This window comes from Podarcis cretensis (assembly GCF_951804945.1).
Source record: "Podarcis cretensis genome assembly, chromosome: 12".
Taxonomy (NCBI): Eukaryota; Metazoa; Chordata; class Lepidosauria; order Squamata; family Lacertidae; genus Podarcis; species Podarcis cretensis.
The window spans coordinates 24,911,419-24,929,002 of NC_137181.1; the positions used below are offsets into that span (position 1 = coordinate 24,911,419).

Consider the following 17,584-nt stretch of genomic DNA (forward strand, 5'->3'; position numbering starts at 1 on the left):
GCCACCTCAAGATGTGGGTCAACTAAGGTGGCCTGCCCTGGGCTACAGTTGGAAGCCCAGCTGCTCCCCACTTGGCTTCAGGACAGAACTTTGATTCTGACCACTTTTCCAGGTTACCCTGAGATATCGTACCTGCTTGTGGTTGGGGTGGTCCACCATGTCAGCCTGCACACAAAGACAGACTAAAGATTCCACCCAATACCTTATCTGCTGAAAGATGTGATGATTACTATTAGGAAGACAGAAACCCCAAACAGCAAAAAATTTTGCAGGTAAATTCCTTCCCAGTCCCTAATACAGCGACCATTTTGAACCACAGCAAAGTCTTCAAAACGAGGTGCCCAAGGAACAGTATATAGGGTTGGTGGGAAGGCTCCAATGCTCAGCAGGCTTTTCATTTTCCAGAGGTGGACCAGAGTGAAGACTAGTACTTGGCTTTGCTGCTCAAACCACCCCTCCAGGGTCTTGATTGGCCCAGAATATTTAGAATTTTGACAGACAATCCCATCATCCCGCGCAGCTGGCTGAGGAGTATTCCAATGGCCAGCTGTGAGGGCAAAATGATCATTTCTGCTCCTGGGGAGATGCGCCAGGACTGCAACTGCCACCCACCCTGAATTTTAGGTGAGTGACCCTTGCAGCCATACTGTCTTCTCCATCTAGGCAAGCAAGAGCCATTACCAGCAAAGCAAAGGCTCTTGTGGTGGATGTTGAACACATCCAGTGCGTGTCGCCTACGGAGAGCCCCAAAAGCTAGTCGGAGAGCCCAGGCCTGAATTCTCTCCCCCCCCCCAGGCAAGCCAAAAAGTTTATTTTGGAGTGTCAGTCACATAATGCAGTATTACAGATGCATTAGCATCTTCACTAACCTGGTACCCTCCAATGTTTTGGAATACGACTCCCATCATCCCTGCCCATTGGTTATGCTGAAATGTATAGGGTTTGTAGTTCAAAACATCAGGATGGAACCAGGCTGAGGAAGGCTTTAATAGTCTGTGCCATATCTCACATTTGACATTTTTGTGTTCCATATTCATCATCATCACAACAACAACAACAACAACAACAACAACAACAACAGACAATCCCTCCAAAATATTTTTAATCAGGGAAGGGGTCCCAATAACATTCCATTCCAGCATGTGGCAACAACAACAACAAAACATAAGAAGAGCCTGCTGGTCCATCTAGTCCAGCATCCTGTTTTCACAGTGGCCAACAAGATGCTTCTGGGAAACCAGCAAGCAGGATTTGAGCACAAGAACAAACTCTCCCCTCCTGTGGCTTCCAGCAACTGGTATTCAGAAGCATTGTTACCTCCAACTGTGGAGGCAGAGAATAGCCATCATGGCTCATAGCCATCAATAGCCCTCTTTCCCATCCTCTTTTAAAACCATCTAAGTTTGTGGCCATCACTGCCTCTTTTGGGAGCGAGTTCCATAATTAACTCTGAGCTGCGAGAAGAAGTCCTTTCTTCTATCTGCCCTGAATCTTCAAAAACTCTCTTCCCCTTTATCTCACACATATCTTGGATACCAGGAGAATGGAACTTTCTGGATGTACTTACGGTAGCCTAGCTGAGAAATGATGAAGCTGTGTTCTTCAATGTTGTGTATACTTATTAAGTCTCCACCTTCCTTTCGACAGGATGATAGTGCCTGCGGCCACGTCTTGAGGTGTCTGTAAAGGCGGTAACAGTGGCCTTCATAGGCAGCCCAGCCATCTGAACATTTAATAGGCTTTGACCTACCTAAAAAGAGAAAAATCATATTTAAGATAGCATGACTGGATGGATTTCCTTAAAAAAAACACAACTGCATGCTCAGGTGCACTGAGCTTACTGCCTGGTGCCTTGCATACATGATTTTTTAAAAATTTAAATAAACAACAACCAGGACTATGTCCTTGGATCAAAACAGGCCACAACTTTATTGATTACTGATGTAAATGAATTTGGCTCAGGCATTGGGTGATTCCCTGTTCAGTCGGCCCGTCTGCTGACTGCTAGCAATGGGGTCGATTCTGAGATAGGAATGCCCTATGACTTACGCCAAATAGGAGCAACCCATCAGAATCGCCACCAAGGGGAGTGCTATGGTCCTCAGCCCCCATCTGGGCTTATGAGCACCTCTTTTAGAATACCTTTAACAGGGTACCCCAATTTCCTGGAAGGCAAACCCAAACAACAGCACCCCTTTTGATTAATTACTATGGATTCTACCCAATGCCTTAACTGCTACGTCTTCTGACGGCCATTGGGAAGCTCCAAAAGCCTGACATTGGCAGCATATGAAGGTGACTATCATATCACCTGTCAGACTTCTCTTCTCTGGGCTAAACATACCCAACTTCCTCAACTGTTCCTCATAAAGCGTGGTTTACAGACACTTGATCATATTGATTGCCATCCTCTGCACATGTTTCAGCATATCAGTATGCCTCTTAAATTGTGGCACCCAGAACTGGACACAGTATTCCATTCCAGTTGTGGTCTGACCAAGGCAGAATAGAGTGACCCAATTACTTCCATTGGTCTGGACATACATCTGCTGGTACAGCCTAGAATTGCATTAACTTTTTTGGCTGTTGCCTCACACTGTTGCCTCATGTTAAGCTTGTCGTCTATTAAGACCCCTAGATCCTATTCACATACACTGCTGTCAAGCCAGGTGTCCCTTATCTTCTATTTGTGAATCTGGTTATTCCTGGCTAAGTGTCCCTGTTGAAATTCACTAAAACATCTGTCCCTGTTGAAATTCATTTTGTTAGTTTTGGTCCAGTTCTCCAATCTGTTAAGGTCCTTTTGAATTCTGATTTTAACTTCTGCAGTATCATCTTCCCCTCGCAGTTTGATTTCATCTGCAAATTTGATAAACATCACCTCAGTTCCTTCATCCAAGCCAAAGGCAGAACTCTGAGGCACCACACTTGTTTAAGGCAACCTGCTCTCTCTCACACATATACACACGGTCCTTAGAAATTATGTATTGCCAATTAATCCAATGACAGAATTTGGGACTGAGACAAATGTCATGTATGATGCAGAAGGGGACTTCACACAGCTCCTTTACTGGGGTCTACCAGATTGGGGGACGCGGGTGGCGCTGTGGGTAAAACCTGAGTGCCTAGGGCGTGCTGATCGCATGGTCAGCAGTCCGAATCCCCGTGGCGGGGTGAGCTCCCGTCTTTCAGTCCCAGCTCCTGCCCACCTAGCAGTTTGAAAGCATCCTTAAGTGCAAGTAGATAAATAGGTACCGCTTTATAGCGGGAAGGTAAACGGCGTTTCCATGTGCTGCGCTGGTGCTGGCTCACCAGAGCAGCTTCGTCACGCTGGCCACGTGACCCAGAAGTGTCTCTGGACAGTGCTGGCCCCTGGCCTCTTAAGTGAGATGGGCGCACAACCCTAGAGTCAGACACGACTGGCCCGTACGGGCAGGGGTACCTTTACCTTTACCTTTTACCAGACTTAACCCTAGCAACTCATGGGGCTCCCTCATCCCAGGAAAGTTGTTGAACAGGTCCTAGGTTTGTACCAGGTCATGAGGAATCCCTATCATTAGCTGTACTTCAAAGTCCTGCTCAGTGTTGAAAACAGCTGCACCTGCAAGAACCCCCCTTCTGCAACCACTTCGAAACCCAGTTGAGGTAACAAAATGGTGGTGAGCCAAGTCTACAAGATCTGAGGTGGGACTGGGAAGTGGGGTCTCTCCCCCCCTGTGAGGCATGTTTTATGAATTTGCACAGCTCAGCCGAGTGGAATGAGTGGAAGTGGCAGGCCATCTGAGGTGACCAGCCTTTACTGCAGGAAATTGTGAAATTAAATCTGAAGACATCCTTCCACTTGCACAAGATCTTGAGCAAGCAGGAGCACAAGGAAATGTCATAGAACATATAAACTTTTATAGTATGGCATAAACTTGCAGTCATATATTCTCAGTAGTCCTAGCAGATAGTTTCCTCAGAGGCAGGCTTTGGGAATATGGCACCCTGAGTAAGGACAAAAATTGGCATTCCCCAACATTTCTTATTTTCACATTCATTCATTCCTTATTTACTTATTTTGTTCCCCCTTGGCTCGGTGCCCTGTGTGGGGAAATTGCCCACGCCACCCTAATTCTGGCTCTGCTTTCCTCCTCCTCACGGTTCTTTGCATACAACTCACACCTTTTCAATGACTTGACTGATAATAATTATAAACCACATTCATAAGGATCACAAAGGTTTACACAAAAATGTAATAATCACAAAGTTAGGTGTAGGGGGAATATTGTTTGAGCTTTGTACAGGAGTTCCAATATATTACTTTCTTTTCTATAATTCCCATCTTTTTTCAGGATTGAATTCTAGATTATATCCATCCCATGGAAATCTACTCAGATACTGACCATATGTGGTCCAGGTTCCTGTAACATATGCCTTTTTAGACAACACCTTACATCTTTACCAATAGATAACTTATTCTTGGCTACTGATAAAATTTCCTCCAGCATCTGAGTCCAATAAAATGCTTCACATTGCATACACTGCTACAGATAGAAAAACCTCCATTACTAGAGAAAAGTTTTAAGAAATATTGGACACAGACACACTCCATAACTTATGATACAACAATATAAAGGTAAACTTCATTCCCAGTGCAGCATCCTACCTGAAGAAATAACAGAAGTATCTAATGAAGAATTTTCTCTCTTGCAAATGTACCCAATGTTATCTTGACACTTTTTATTCTGCCATTTGCCATTTTCAGACTGCAATGATCCACAGATCTTTTCTGTTTCTGGAGATGGGCTACCTTTAAGAAAGAGTGAGAAAAACTGTAATTATTTTTTTGCTTTGTACTAACATAGCAACACTGTAATCATTATTTATTTCAAGATGTTGCTTACAAGGTTTTAAATACCAATACACTTTATTGTTTTATTAAAGCATGTATATACAGCCCTTTTATGGAATGGGTAAGGCTTGTGTTGTTATTGTTGACTGTCCGAGAGACAATAAAGTGCGCCTGGGGATGAACTCAAACAGCTGCAGAAACAGCACCAAAATGACCTCCCCATGGTGCAAGCCTGGACAGTGTGTATAGAAGTCCTTGGCTACCCAGATGACAAGACCCCACTCTTGGCCTTACTGGTGTGGTTCAAAAGAAAGCAGAGAAATACGTTTGGCACTAGTTTGGCTGCAGGAGTTGCAGGAAGAAGGTGTATAAGGAGCCATCAGTGACGCAGCAAGCCGATCATCTGCTTGTGGGGCAGGGCGAGCCAGAGCAGGACGCTCCGTGGGGCCTCCAAGAAGTCTGCCTGCCTCCTCCTCCCACTCAGCTGACCTACAGCTGAGGGGGAGGCAGCAGGCCGACCATTTGGGGCAAGCCACCATGTCACTCCCAGGAGAGACACGTGGCTCGGGCGCGCTGCAGGCCCCGCAGTGTGTGCTGCCCAGCATTTTGTCACCCCTCTCAGTGGTGACACCCAGGGCAAACTACCCCCCTGCGCCCCACTTCCTCCGCCCCTGGGTGCCTTCCCACTGTCTTAGGGACTCCAGATTTGTGTCTGGTTTACTCCTTAGCCTTTTCTTCTCCCAAATATGTTGTTAACTATAATTGTTTGATTGACATTGAAATGGAAAATAACTCTGTATGTGTTTAAATGTGTGTTTCTTCTTCTGCTGGTACCTAAGACACTATTATGTCTTAATTGGATATATAGTACATTGAATGATGCCTATTGGAACCCTAAAGCAGAAAGTGCTGGGATGTGGCACATATTTTGGTTATGTCCTAAAATCAGAAAATTCTGGGAGGATAGAATAACCGAAATTGAAGTAATAATTGGCTAAGTTTTGGAGCCTCTAATATTGTTATTTGGATATGTTAAAGTTATTGTACCAAGAGGGAAGAGGTAATTAAGGCAACATTGCTGACTGCTGCCTTGAAGCATTTACCATATTTATTTTGATTTTGTGTTTTTTTATCTGTGTTTTTATATTGTGATTTTATCCTGTGAACCCTTCTGAGACCTGAAGGTATAGGGCAGTATACAATTTTTAATAATAATAATAATAATAATAATAATAATAATAATAATAATAATACCACATGTGACTGAATACTAAATGGAGATGGCTTTCAGTATTTATTTAGTTGTTGGCATGCCAATGTTTACTCACCTGGAGCCCAGTTTAAATATCTGAAAGGACGATCGCCAATCCACTGCCACCCACTCTCAACATCGAAAGAGTTCAATCCAATCCAGTAGTCATTTTTCTTATCATTTATTAATCCTATTCAAGGAAAAGAATATCAGTCATACTGAATCACTGCCACAGGCACATGATGTCTGCAGCTGCTGTGGGGAGGGCTGACAGAGTGGACACAGGATACTGGTATTGGGTTGAATTAGGCCACAGCATGGCTGGAGGTGTGTGTGGGGGGTACCAGGTGGCCATCCCCTTCCCGGGCTGGGCAGGAAGATGGCGGCCTCCTGGGCCCAGCTGCAGTCATACTGTGTGGCAAACACCCTCCTCCGGAGCACCAGGTAAGCAGATATTATGTAGCATGAGGTTTACAGTCAGGAAGCTGGAGGCAGGGACCAATGAGAAAATGAAAGTAATACAGTGGAACCTTGGAAGCCGAACGCCTTGCAATTCGAACGTTCCTGTCCCAAACGATCGAAAACCGGAAGTGATTGTTCTGGTTTTTGAACGATTTTCGGAAGCCGAACTTCCAGCATGGCTTCAGTGGTTTCTGAGTGGCTGCAGGAAGTTCCTGCAGCCAATTGGAAGCTGTGCCTTGGTTCTCAAACTTGAATAGACTCCTGGAACACATTCCGTTCAAGAACCAAGGTACGACCATACTCATTTTTTATGCTTCTAGGGGAGAAATTAGATGAAACATTTTGTCTAGTATGCAGGTACAATGTTTCATCATCTTCAACCAACACAATCCTATATGCAGTTCCTCATACAGTTGTTAAAGACATAGAAGAACTACCAGATCCTTTGGTAACCTGAGATGCAACGGATAACCTGTATGGGGATTGTTCAAAACTCCTCTAGGAGTGAGGTTACTTCTTATATAATGTTTATGAAGTTGCTGTCTGTAGTTGAGACGGTATTGACTAATTAGCAGAATATCACAGGACACCGAATGCTTCTTCAGGTATGCCTTGTTATGTCCTACCTGTCAGGTATGCTTGTTCTTGTAAATCGGTGATGCTCAATAATTCTGCATTCTGTTGCTGGCAACTTTTGCTTGCTTGGTACCATGTTAGAGCTGAGTAGGAATTGATCTGATACAGATCCCCTGTCCAATGGTTTCTGGTCCAGAAAAATTCATCATCTGTAAGCATTGTTAACATTAACATCAAATTATAAAATTACCAATGGTGAAGCTAAATCTACAAGTGAGATACATTTGATGACTTAACATACCACTTATCAAAAGAATACCTCAAATATTATGGAGAAACATAGAAGCTTATGTGATACTTGGGCAGCATCACTGGACCTCACTCCATAATCAGAGGGCTTCTCAAGCCCCATATTAATGCATTCAGTGTGGATATCTGCAAGGGATAAACATGGATACCTGCCCCCAGGTCCTGGAACTCTGTCTGCAATCAGGCCATCACAGCATACAAATTTAATAAATAAAAACAATAATAAATAATGTGTGGCCTGTACTACCCCAGCAGTGGTGTTCCTTGGGGTCTCAAATTTCAATGGCACCCTAGGCAATGCCAAAATTCTACCCCACCTCCTCCTTTCACGATCCATTCTAAATAATCATGTGGCAGCCCTGGCAGAGCTCCTGAGGGTGTGCACTCAGTGTGACTGAACCTGTAGAGCTTCCATAAATTCACCTTTGACCCCAGAGCTCCCCTCACCTCACTTCTGCTTTGTCACATCCCACTCCATAAAAACACAAATCATCACTTTACAGACTCCAAAATGAGAGCCCAGAGCCCAGAGCCAAGCACAAACATTCACCTTTAACATACCATTAAACACATTCCCCAAATAAGGAGGAACATACAGTGGTACCTCAGGTTAAGTACTTAATTCGTTCTGGAGGTCTGTTCTTAACCTGAAACTGTTCTTAACCTGAAGCACCACTTTAGCTAATGGGGCCTCCTGCTGCCGCTGCGCCACCAGAGCATGATTTTTGTTCTCATCCTGAAGCAAAGTTCTTAACCCGAGGTACTATTTCTGGGTAAGTGGAGTCTGTAACCTGAAGCGTATGTAACCTGAGGTACCACTGTATTTAATTTTAGTAGCTCAACTCATTATACCTTCAAATTCCTTCTCTGCTTTGGGCTTCTTACCACAAGGAAAGTACCTGCATGCTTTGTACAATATCTGAACCCCATTCCCTCTCAGCTACTCCCCACTGAACAGCTGGTGGTTGGTAGGGGACCAGGGGACCAGATGAAATCTAGCTGCACCCTGGATTTAGCACCCTACTTTGGCTGTAGACTTTGATTTTGAAGTGAACTACATGCTTATCCCTCTCACTTTCTAATGAAGAAGTACAGGCTTTATACTGTAGGAGGCCCTGACGTTATTGATATCCATTTTGTTCTGATCCACAGGGGAAAGTCCTGTCGCCCCACATTTTCTGCTTAAGTTACACAATCTATAAAACAGAGAAAATAATGGCTGCTTCCCTTTTCTCTTTGTAGGAGAAGCATCCCTCTAAACAGCTCATTTATGATGACAAACTAAAAGCCTCCTATCTTATACCACCCATTGAATTTTATATATATATATAAAAGTGCAGATTATAAATACAGTGGTACCTCGGGTTACATACGCTTCAGGTCACATACACTTCAGGCTACAGACTCCGCTAACCCAGAAATATTACCTCGGGTTAAGAACTTTGCTTCAGGATGAGAACAGAAATTGTGCCTTGGCGGTGCAGCGGCAGCAGCAGGCCCCATTAGCTAAAGTGGTGCTTCAGGTTAAGAACAGTTTCAGGTTAAAAATGGACCTCCGGAATGAATTAAGTACTTAACCCGAGGTACCACTGTAAATGAATTTTATTTGAATGAATGGGTTTAACTTTACTGGACAATATCCACAGTCCCTTTATCCACATCTGCCCATTTGACTTACTTCTTCTCAAAATTAAAGCTAGGAGTCTGGCTTCCCTTCCTCCCCCAAATCTGACCCTTTCGACCCATGTGTCAGAACCCTTGCAGTAATCCCAGCAAAACAATGCAAATAAAGTCAATGTGCTGGTAAACAGCAAGTCCCACTTCAGAGCTATGCAAATAGATAAACTTCTATATGCAACTGCATCCTGAAAATTGCCAGTATATGAGTGAAAAAATTCATAGATGCATGTTTACAAGGAACAGAAGTCTGCCAATACATTTTGCCCTCTGCTTTGTTCTTGCAGCAGGGAAAAGATGTGCAGTTACACACTTTACACCAGAGCTTTCCAAACTGTATGTCACAACATATTAGTGTGTCAGTAGGTGTATCATGTAAATGCTCCTGGGGCTGGAAATGGCTTACTGCATTTATGCAACTCTAATGTGCCACCAAATCTAATGCATGCCTCAATTTTCAAAACCTTGAAACCAAAAAAGTATTTGCTGGCAAATATAAATGCACCATTAAATCTAATGCACACCCTATTTTTTGCAACATAATTTGGCCAAAAAAGATGCACATTCCATTTGAGTAAATACGGTAGTTTAACTTCTGGTTTGCTAGTAAAACTAAATTACTGTGTCATGAAATGATGCATGTCTAAAAAGTGTGTCACCAACATCAGAAGTTTGGAAAGCTCTGCTTTACACCATACCAAACCCCTTCCCCCCTCAGCTGCTCCCCACTGAATGTTGGGAGGGGACCAGATGAAATCTGTCTGCATCCTGCATCCAGCAGCTCCTGTTACGAGGGAGCCGGCACACAGCTCATGGAGATAACTGCTGAGTAAATCCATATATGCAGAGACAGTGGCTTTTCAGTCCTTTTATTAGTATCAAACAGAATACACGGAGGCTGTGGAATGTACTCCCTTAAGCTTGAGCTGTTGCCCAGGGTGCCCGCCCGTCTCCCTTGGCACTGATTTCCTACATCCCAGACTCCTCCTGGTTGGCATGGGAATCTTTCTGTCTCTGTTTGGCTTTCTGCTCTGAGACATGAAGGAAGCGTCTTGTTCTAGGATAAGAAGGGAGCTCTACCAGGCTTTCAAGTGCCATGATGTCATTTGTCTGCTGTACTGTTTCTATCACACCTGACTCCTCTCTCTGTTCAGGACTAGGGCACCTGCTAGCTTGCTCCTGTTCCTCACCCTCCATTATTTCCCAGCTCTTTGCTTCCTCTTCTGGGGTGTGTCCTGTCTCAAACCACCATGACCCTGGGTCCATACTATCTTCATCTGCCTCCTGCCTGGAAGCCTGCTAGGGCGGAGGTCTCCCCCACTCCTCCTCATCTGGTTAGTCCCTGACAGCTCCCCACCTCTAATCTAGACTTTGATTCTGGCCTGAACTGAGCTGCATCCTTATAACCACCGCTTTCCAATGAAAAACGGCAGGCCTGATCCTGTAGGGTAGCCTGACATTACTGACAATTCATTTTGTTCTGACTCACAGGGGAGAGGTCCCCACTCTCCATTTTCTTCTTAAATTGCACAATCTGTACAACAGAGGCAACAGAGACAGCTTCTCTTTTCTCTTTGTAGGTGAATCATTCCTCTAAGCATCAAAGATATGATGGCAAAGTAAAGGTTTAAACAAAACTTTTTTAATTGTTTACCTGCTAGATAATTTATTATGGTCGGAGACCAGCTTATAAAACATACTTGGGGGTACAATCCCAGAAGGAAAACAAACATTTAAAACATTTTACAACAATAAATTTAAAATTTATAAATGCAATAAGCGTATAGACACTTAAAACTTTAAGATAAGCTACCACAGAGAGATAAAATTGTTTACCTTTTATTGGACAATATCCAGTTAAAGAGTCTCTATCCACATCTTCAGTTGTTCCACACCAAAGTTGTCCATGTTCATCACCATCTCTTATGCACTGAGCATACCATTTGTTCCGAAACTTGAATGGAAACCTACATGGGGCTCCCAAGGCATTGCCTTGTATAGTATACAGAGCTAAAGGCAAATTGAACAGACTGTGTTATGCCGGACTGATTTCAAACAGTTATGAGAATTAGCTAAAGCAGAAGAAATGAATACAAAACACTCTCTCTCTCTCTCTCTCTCTCTCTCTCTCTATATATATATATATATATACACACGCAGATGCACACATACACTTTTTTTCCAGTGTTCACATTCCTCAAGTTTTGAACATCCATTCTATTGCATCAATGCATACATGAAAACTTCCCTTTAATTGAAGTAAATAATCAGTCCTTGGTGTGTCCAGGGTGGGTTGGAAAAGACTCCTGGTTGAAACCACTGCCAGTCAGTGCTGACAATAAGAGGTAGACGAGCCAACATTCTGTCTTCAGACAAGGCATCTTGCTATCTTTCCAAGTCCTTCTGAAGTAGGCTGCATGGTATGCACACTCAAACACTAGTGCCCATAATGGAATGCCTATTCCAGAGTCGGGTGGCCAAATAAACATAAAAGTACAGCCCATCCAGTTTGGGTAGACCTGAGCCCTTGTTGCAACACAAAGGAGGTGAAAGCATTGCCTTCTAAGGCAAACACAGCTAAAGGGAAATGGAGCACATACTGTTCAGGGATAGTTCTATCCTGGCATGGATTTCCAGTTTCATTTGCAACTGAAAAACTTCACTTGAACATTTTGCTATGGCAGAAGGCACATATGTGTTTTGTGACAGGAGTGAAGCAGCACCTGGAAGTGGCAAATGTTTCAGTGCAGCATCTTCAGTGAGAGAAAGGGAAATCACACGTTCCCAGCACCCTTAACAAACCACAGTTTGCAGGATTCCTTGTGGAAATGTGCTTTGAATCTATGTTTGCACATAAGCCTTAATGTTTGCTCTGCAGTTTCTCTCAGCTACTAGAGTTCAACATTTTTAGCTTTTGCCCTGTTCTTGTGATATAGCTGGAGTTTGGACTGATTTGTACCAGGGGGTATATACGAGGAACACATCCACACTTGAACTGAACAATGTAATTGTTTATGCCCTGCTCATTTACTACTGGACTCCACCCCTTGCTAATAGGACTGAACCCTGGAGCATGTTCTCTGCCCCTTTACTGCTGGCTTCTGACAGCAGACTCCACCATTGTCACTCCTGATATTTCCCCTTGATATTTCCCCTAGTTAGCTTTTACCCCTTGACTAGGGATGGAAGAATTTGTCAGTTTTGTTTCTCTCAGTTTCTTTTTTTCCAAATGTAAATTCAGTTCTCCACATTTCTGAAGGAATTTGCACTTTAAAAAATCCTCGTGATTTATTCAGCATTTTAGTGTGAATATCTCATATGGAGCACATTTTATATGCAGATTTGACTAATGTGTATATTTCTGCAAGCAACTTTCCCCAAAATATTTTTTTGCAAATATGTTTATTTTTTGTGCTCACTTTCCCCTAATAGATACCTTATTGTAAGCAATGCTTGGTTGCAGAACTACATTGCAAAATTCAGGCAACTGTGAATTTTGAAGGGAAACTCTGTTTTAGTTCTCCTAACGTTTTCAAAAGCGCAAATGTGATAAATTCAGCTTTAAATGCAAGCTGAATAGAATTTAATGCCCACCCCCACCCTTGAACTACCAGGTCTACAGCTGAGACCTGGACTGGTAGCAGCATTTTGTCTTTCAAGTGTTGGAATCTCCAGCAACAACAACATCCAGTTCTATTGTGACATGAAAGTAACGGGAGTTTTCATAGTACTTGGATTTGGCTGGAATTACATTATCACTACTTTGATAAAGAAAAAAGTAATGTGCTGAGTGCTCATTACAAAAAGGGTCCCTTCCTGGGACTAATGTGTGTGTGGTGTTAGCAAGATAGAGGACAGACAGTCAGAGAGATGGAGAGGCCAGGTGACATATTTGTCTTTACCATGGCAGAAGCCAGAGGTGGATTTAGGGCTGTGCGAGCAGGGCACAAACACTGGGTGCTGAGCTGAGAGGGCGCTGTCTCAGAGCCCAGTAAGCAAGAAACTGGGCTTTGGGAATGAGGCACAAGGCCCTGACAGGGTCCTAGAGTCTTTCTGTCTCCTTACCAAAGCCCAGTTAGCACTTTCCCATCTTTGGGAAGGTGATAGGTTGCCTATAGGCCCCTGCCCAAGCCCTCATGCCTCCTTCCCAAAGCCAAGAGCCTCCTTACCTGTCTTTGAGAAGGGAGCATGAGGGCAGGGTGGGGGTGCCAAATTTTGACCTTGCACGAAGTGCCACATTACCCAAGTCTGTCACTGTAGAAGCAGACTGTTTTAAACAGCCTCTGCCGCCCCTTTACTGTGGTCCTGATGACTGTTATCAAGTTTGGTTTTTCTACTGATATATTTTGAAGTTACATGGTTACCATCATGCCTATTTCACCCCCTGATGCAGGGGATTCATCATGCTTGAAGCAAATACACAAGCTGGTCACTTAAAAAAAGAGAACAGATTATCTGAACTTTACCTTCATAGTGTTTAGAACACAATTTGTCTTCAGTTCCATAGATCTTCCAGGTATTCTCGCTGGTGGCTTTATTAGACAGCATAACACGATCTTTTCGACCACCCTCAGGAGTTATAAACAAATCTTGGTGTTCAAGTCCAAGGAACTTTGTATCATTTGTGCATTCCCATTTCTGAAGTTCAATGGTCTCATTACAGGAGGAAAGTGTGACTCGGGCCTGGTCTGATTTGGAAGGCACTGCCAGGCATAACTTTGTCGCCATGTTCAAAATATGGCCGTCGGAAACCCACCTAAAATTTTGCCGCTCATTACTCTTATCACAGTAGTCCAGGATGATGGAACGAGTGTTCCAAGACTGTATACAAAGCTTGAGGTTTTCATTATATATCAGAAAGCTGTCACTCTCTGTAAAATTAAGAGAGGAAAAATAATAGGAAGGAACTTTGTGAGAAAGTTGCACAGGGCTCTTGTAGTGGATCCCACTTCTAGCACCAATTATGTGGTGGATCCTACTGCTGTACACCAATTGCGGTAGCTCCCACCTATGGACACACACTATAATCACAACAACAGGTTGACTTTGGGTTCTTGTGTGAGGGAAAACTTTGATACTTGGAGACCCAGGCAGAAGTTGAACAGATAAGATTTATTTTATAGAATAAAGTTAATAAAACAAAGGATGTGTCAGGAAATAATGTACTTTCAAGAAGCAGTTAACTTATTTAATATTTACACTAAATCTAATGGATTCCATTACAGGCCTCCAATCAAGGTAGTAAACACACAGCTTCTTTTAAGCTTCAGTTGCTTATGTTCAGTTATCGTGCTTCCATTAGATGTTACAGATTTCTAGACAAGTTGGTAAATGCTTTGCTTATTTTCAGTTATGTTACTTCAGTTCCTGAAACTTAATTACTTTGGTGTTACATACACAGCTTCCTCCACAGCTTAATTCTTTGGTTCCTAACCAAGGTGGTACTTTTTGTCAGTTACCCTATCTTTTTACAATCACACTCCTGAGGTATTCCAAGTAACAGACCCAAGGGATCACCACACCTCTCTTAACTGGTTTGGGAGTCTTCTCTTTCTAGAGGAGCTCTCCCCTCCTGACTGGAATGAGACCTAAGTAAACTGTAACCTCACAACTTCTCCTTCTCCTGGGTCAAACTCAGCCTCCCATTTAACTCCTGGCTGAATACTCCCCCTAGGCACTGCACACAGTCTTCTAATCTAAGATAAGAGTCTCCTCTTTTTTCCTCAGTGTGGACACAAACAGACCAGAAACAACTCTCCCTTTTGCTTTCTCTTAAACTTCCTCAGAAATGGCTCCTTTTATTCTCCCTCCCAAAATACCGTTCCACCTACCTCTGGCCAGCTGTCTTGACATTTTTATAGCCATGATATGAGCTAGCCAGCTATGGCTTGTGAACTTCTACTTTAACAGTTCTTTGTTTATTGTTTTTTAACAAAGCTTCATAATTTCTTTGATTTAATTGTTTGAGATCAACTGTTAAGATTATCCCAAGCTATTTAAACCTCACATGGGCTATCTTTATCTTTGACATTTCTGTCAGCCGCTTTTGAAGTGTCACCATCAAATTAATTGGTAGTATTTTTTATTTTGCATAATTAATTTGCAATTAAATCTTGATGGAAGATTTCTAAATGTTCTTTCAAAGACTGAAGCACAACAATTGAATCTTGCACCATTATCAATGTATCATCAGCAAACACTGTCATTTAATGAAGATGCTGAGTATTTTTCATGAATAATATTGTTAACGTATTATTGTTTAAGAATTTCTTATATTTAGCATTTTTTTCTGTATTGTGCAAAAATAAGCAACAGGGATATGACTGACTTCTGTATAGGACAAAAGCAAAATATTTCTTGAAGCAATAGAACACAATTTAAAAACATGTTTTCAAAATTGTGTTAGCAGTTAATTTATTGTAACCCACACCTGTTTTCTTAGTTGTGAGCAACTTAAATATTAAATTAGTTATCATTCAATCTAACATGTCATGGATTTAACTTCCAAGCTGTACAACTTTAACTTCCAGAAGATTATTTAAATTTAACCAAATAAAAGTACCTGAAATATGCACCTCAACTTATTGCTGAGGTAACAACAGTGATGGAAGTGAAGAAGAGCTTACCTGATACCTGAAAAGCTGGTTGAATGAGGATCAAGAGATTTAGGAACAAAAGGAAAGACATTGGCCACAACCAAACTTGCCACACCGCTCCCGTGGAAATAAAAGAAATCAGAGTTTGCTGCTTTTTAAGAACTCCTTCATAAATGAGTCAGGCAGAATGATATTTTCACTTCTGTCTTTGGCATTATGAAACACTTGTAGTACACTCACTTAGATTTTTTGCTAAACTTTTAATCAGCTTCCTTCAGAGGAAAAAACCTATTTCTGCTGAAAATCTTTGAGTTATTTAGATTTATTTCCCATCACATAGGCTGGTACAACTCACCAAGCCAACATACAGTACACAGTGCTACGGAAGGAAGTAACTAAAGGATTCTCATTGATAACTATGCTACTGCTAAGCCATGACTTGAAGATCAAGTTCCAGATCAAACCGATAAGGAATCTCTGTGGCTAAAGTCAGTGAGGTGAACTGCTCAGAACAAAGAGCTGACAGGAACTGTGTAAGGCCTGGCGTGTCCCAATTGTGGGACCACAGACAGCATGGAGGCTGAGTGTGTTAAGGTTAAGACTCAAACTGCATCCTTGGCCCACAAGGTTTACTCTGCAAGGTTTGCTGAGGGAATTCAGGAAAGTGAAAACTCTTGTTTGAAACTGCTGCCCTTTACTTGAAGAGTGTGCAGATACAGTCCCTGACTAAGAGCCGTCTATGTAGCTCCTTGTAATAACCTAGGTCCAGTGGTGTAGCGTGGGGAGGGCAAGAGGCGTTGTTGTTGTTTTTTAGGGGCACAACCAGGCACTCCCATGACTGGCTCCCTCATTGAGGCCAGAGTCGTGGTGAGGGAAGCTGTGCCCGGGTTGGGCCTTTGGAGCCTGGCTCCAATGAGCAAAGGAACTGCAGAGGCAGCTTCGTTGCGTGACGGCCCAAGTATATACAGTTGGCCACAGCTCCACTCCCAGGCTCCAATGCGAGAGTGCACCCCCTGCACCACTTTCCGAGGCCGGGGTAGGACAGTCAGACCCCAGGTACTGGGCTACCAGGGCAGCATATGTACACCCTTGAAGCAATGCACTTGCCCCAGGCAACAGTACCATATACTCTGCCTCTGTCTAGTTCTTTAAGAATGCACTGGATGATATTCCGAGCCACCAACCCTTAAGAGAGCTGGAACACACACACACACACACACACACACACACACACACACACACACCATTTATAGTCTCTGCAGGCTTTAGTCTTTTCTGAAATCTTGAAAGTTTCAGAGCTGATTTTTAGAAGGGTGAATTTAGCAGATGAAGTCAGTCCCAGCAATAATCATTTCAGGTTCTGGGGAGCATGAAAGCAAAAGTATATACAACCCGCCCACACCCAATTTACCAGGCAAAGGACAAGAATAATTGGCATGTAACCTCCTGCTGCGTATCACTTAGACAAGGGTATGTGGGAAATTCAGCCTCATATAAACAGCATGCGTAGCATGAAGGAGTTAAAGCCATAGAGTAAGCTATTTTTGCTAGACTTGACTGGGTCATACCCCCTCACCTTGGGATGAAGGAGGTGAAGTTTCTTTGTTCGCCCCTCTTCCATTATGTGAATCTGGCCAGGGAGGACACCTGGGCTTGTCACTCAGAGCCCACACCACGTGTTTAGAAACCATGTTATCAAATTTTGCAACTAAGTTTTTCTGCCTGTGTTTTTCTTTCTAGTTTTCTATGGAAAACTACATGAATCTGATCTTTGGAAACTCTGTAAGTAAAAAAATCTTTTTAAACTTACCAAACTGTGTGGCCTTTTCTATGCTAACAGGAAACAAAGGGAAACTTTGTAAGTGAGTTAAAGTGGGA

General features: G+C 42.9%; 2 protein-coding genes across 3 annotated transcripts in view; one reads left to right on the top strand and one right to left on the bottom strand.

Moving 5' to 3' along the window:
- The window catches only part of LOC307200011 (macrophage mannose receptor 1-like), a 52,545-nt gene extending 36,671 nt beyond the window's left edge, over positions 1 to 15,874 (bottom strand). For both annotated transcript variants that reach the window (XM_079948265.1, XM_079948264.1), the window contains exons 1-7: positions 15,737 to 15,874; positions 13,577 to 13,981; positions 10,947 to 11,120; positions 7,175 to 7,333; positions 6,163 to 6,276; positions 4,649 to 4,792; positions 1,568 to 1,750 (exon numbers count right to left, since the gene is read on the bottom strand). In XM_079948265.1, coding sequence (XP_079804391.1) covers positions 1,568 to 1,750; positions 4,649 to 4,792; positions 6,163 to 6,276; positions 7,175 to 7,333; positions 10,947 to 11,120; positions 13,577 to 13,981; positions 15,737 to 15,797 — 1,240 coding nt within the window. In that variant the 5' untranslated portion in view covers positions 15,798 to 15,874. The remainder of the gene's footprint in view (positions 1 to 1,567; positions 1,751 to 4,648; positions 4,793 to 6,162; positions 6,277 to 7,174; positions 7,334 to 10,946; positions 11,121 to 13,576; positions 13,982 to 15,736) is intronic.
- Positions 1 to 17,584, top strand: part of ST8SIA6 (ST8 alpha-N-acetyl-neuraminide alpha-2,8-sialyltransferase 6) — a 473,234-nt gene that overhangs the window by 129,227 nt on the left and 326,423 nt on the right. The window lies entirely within an intron of this gene.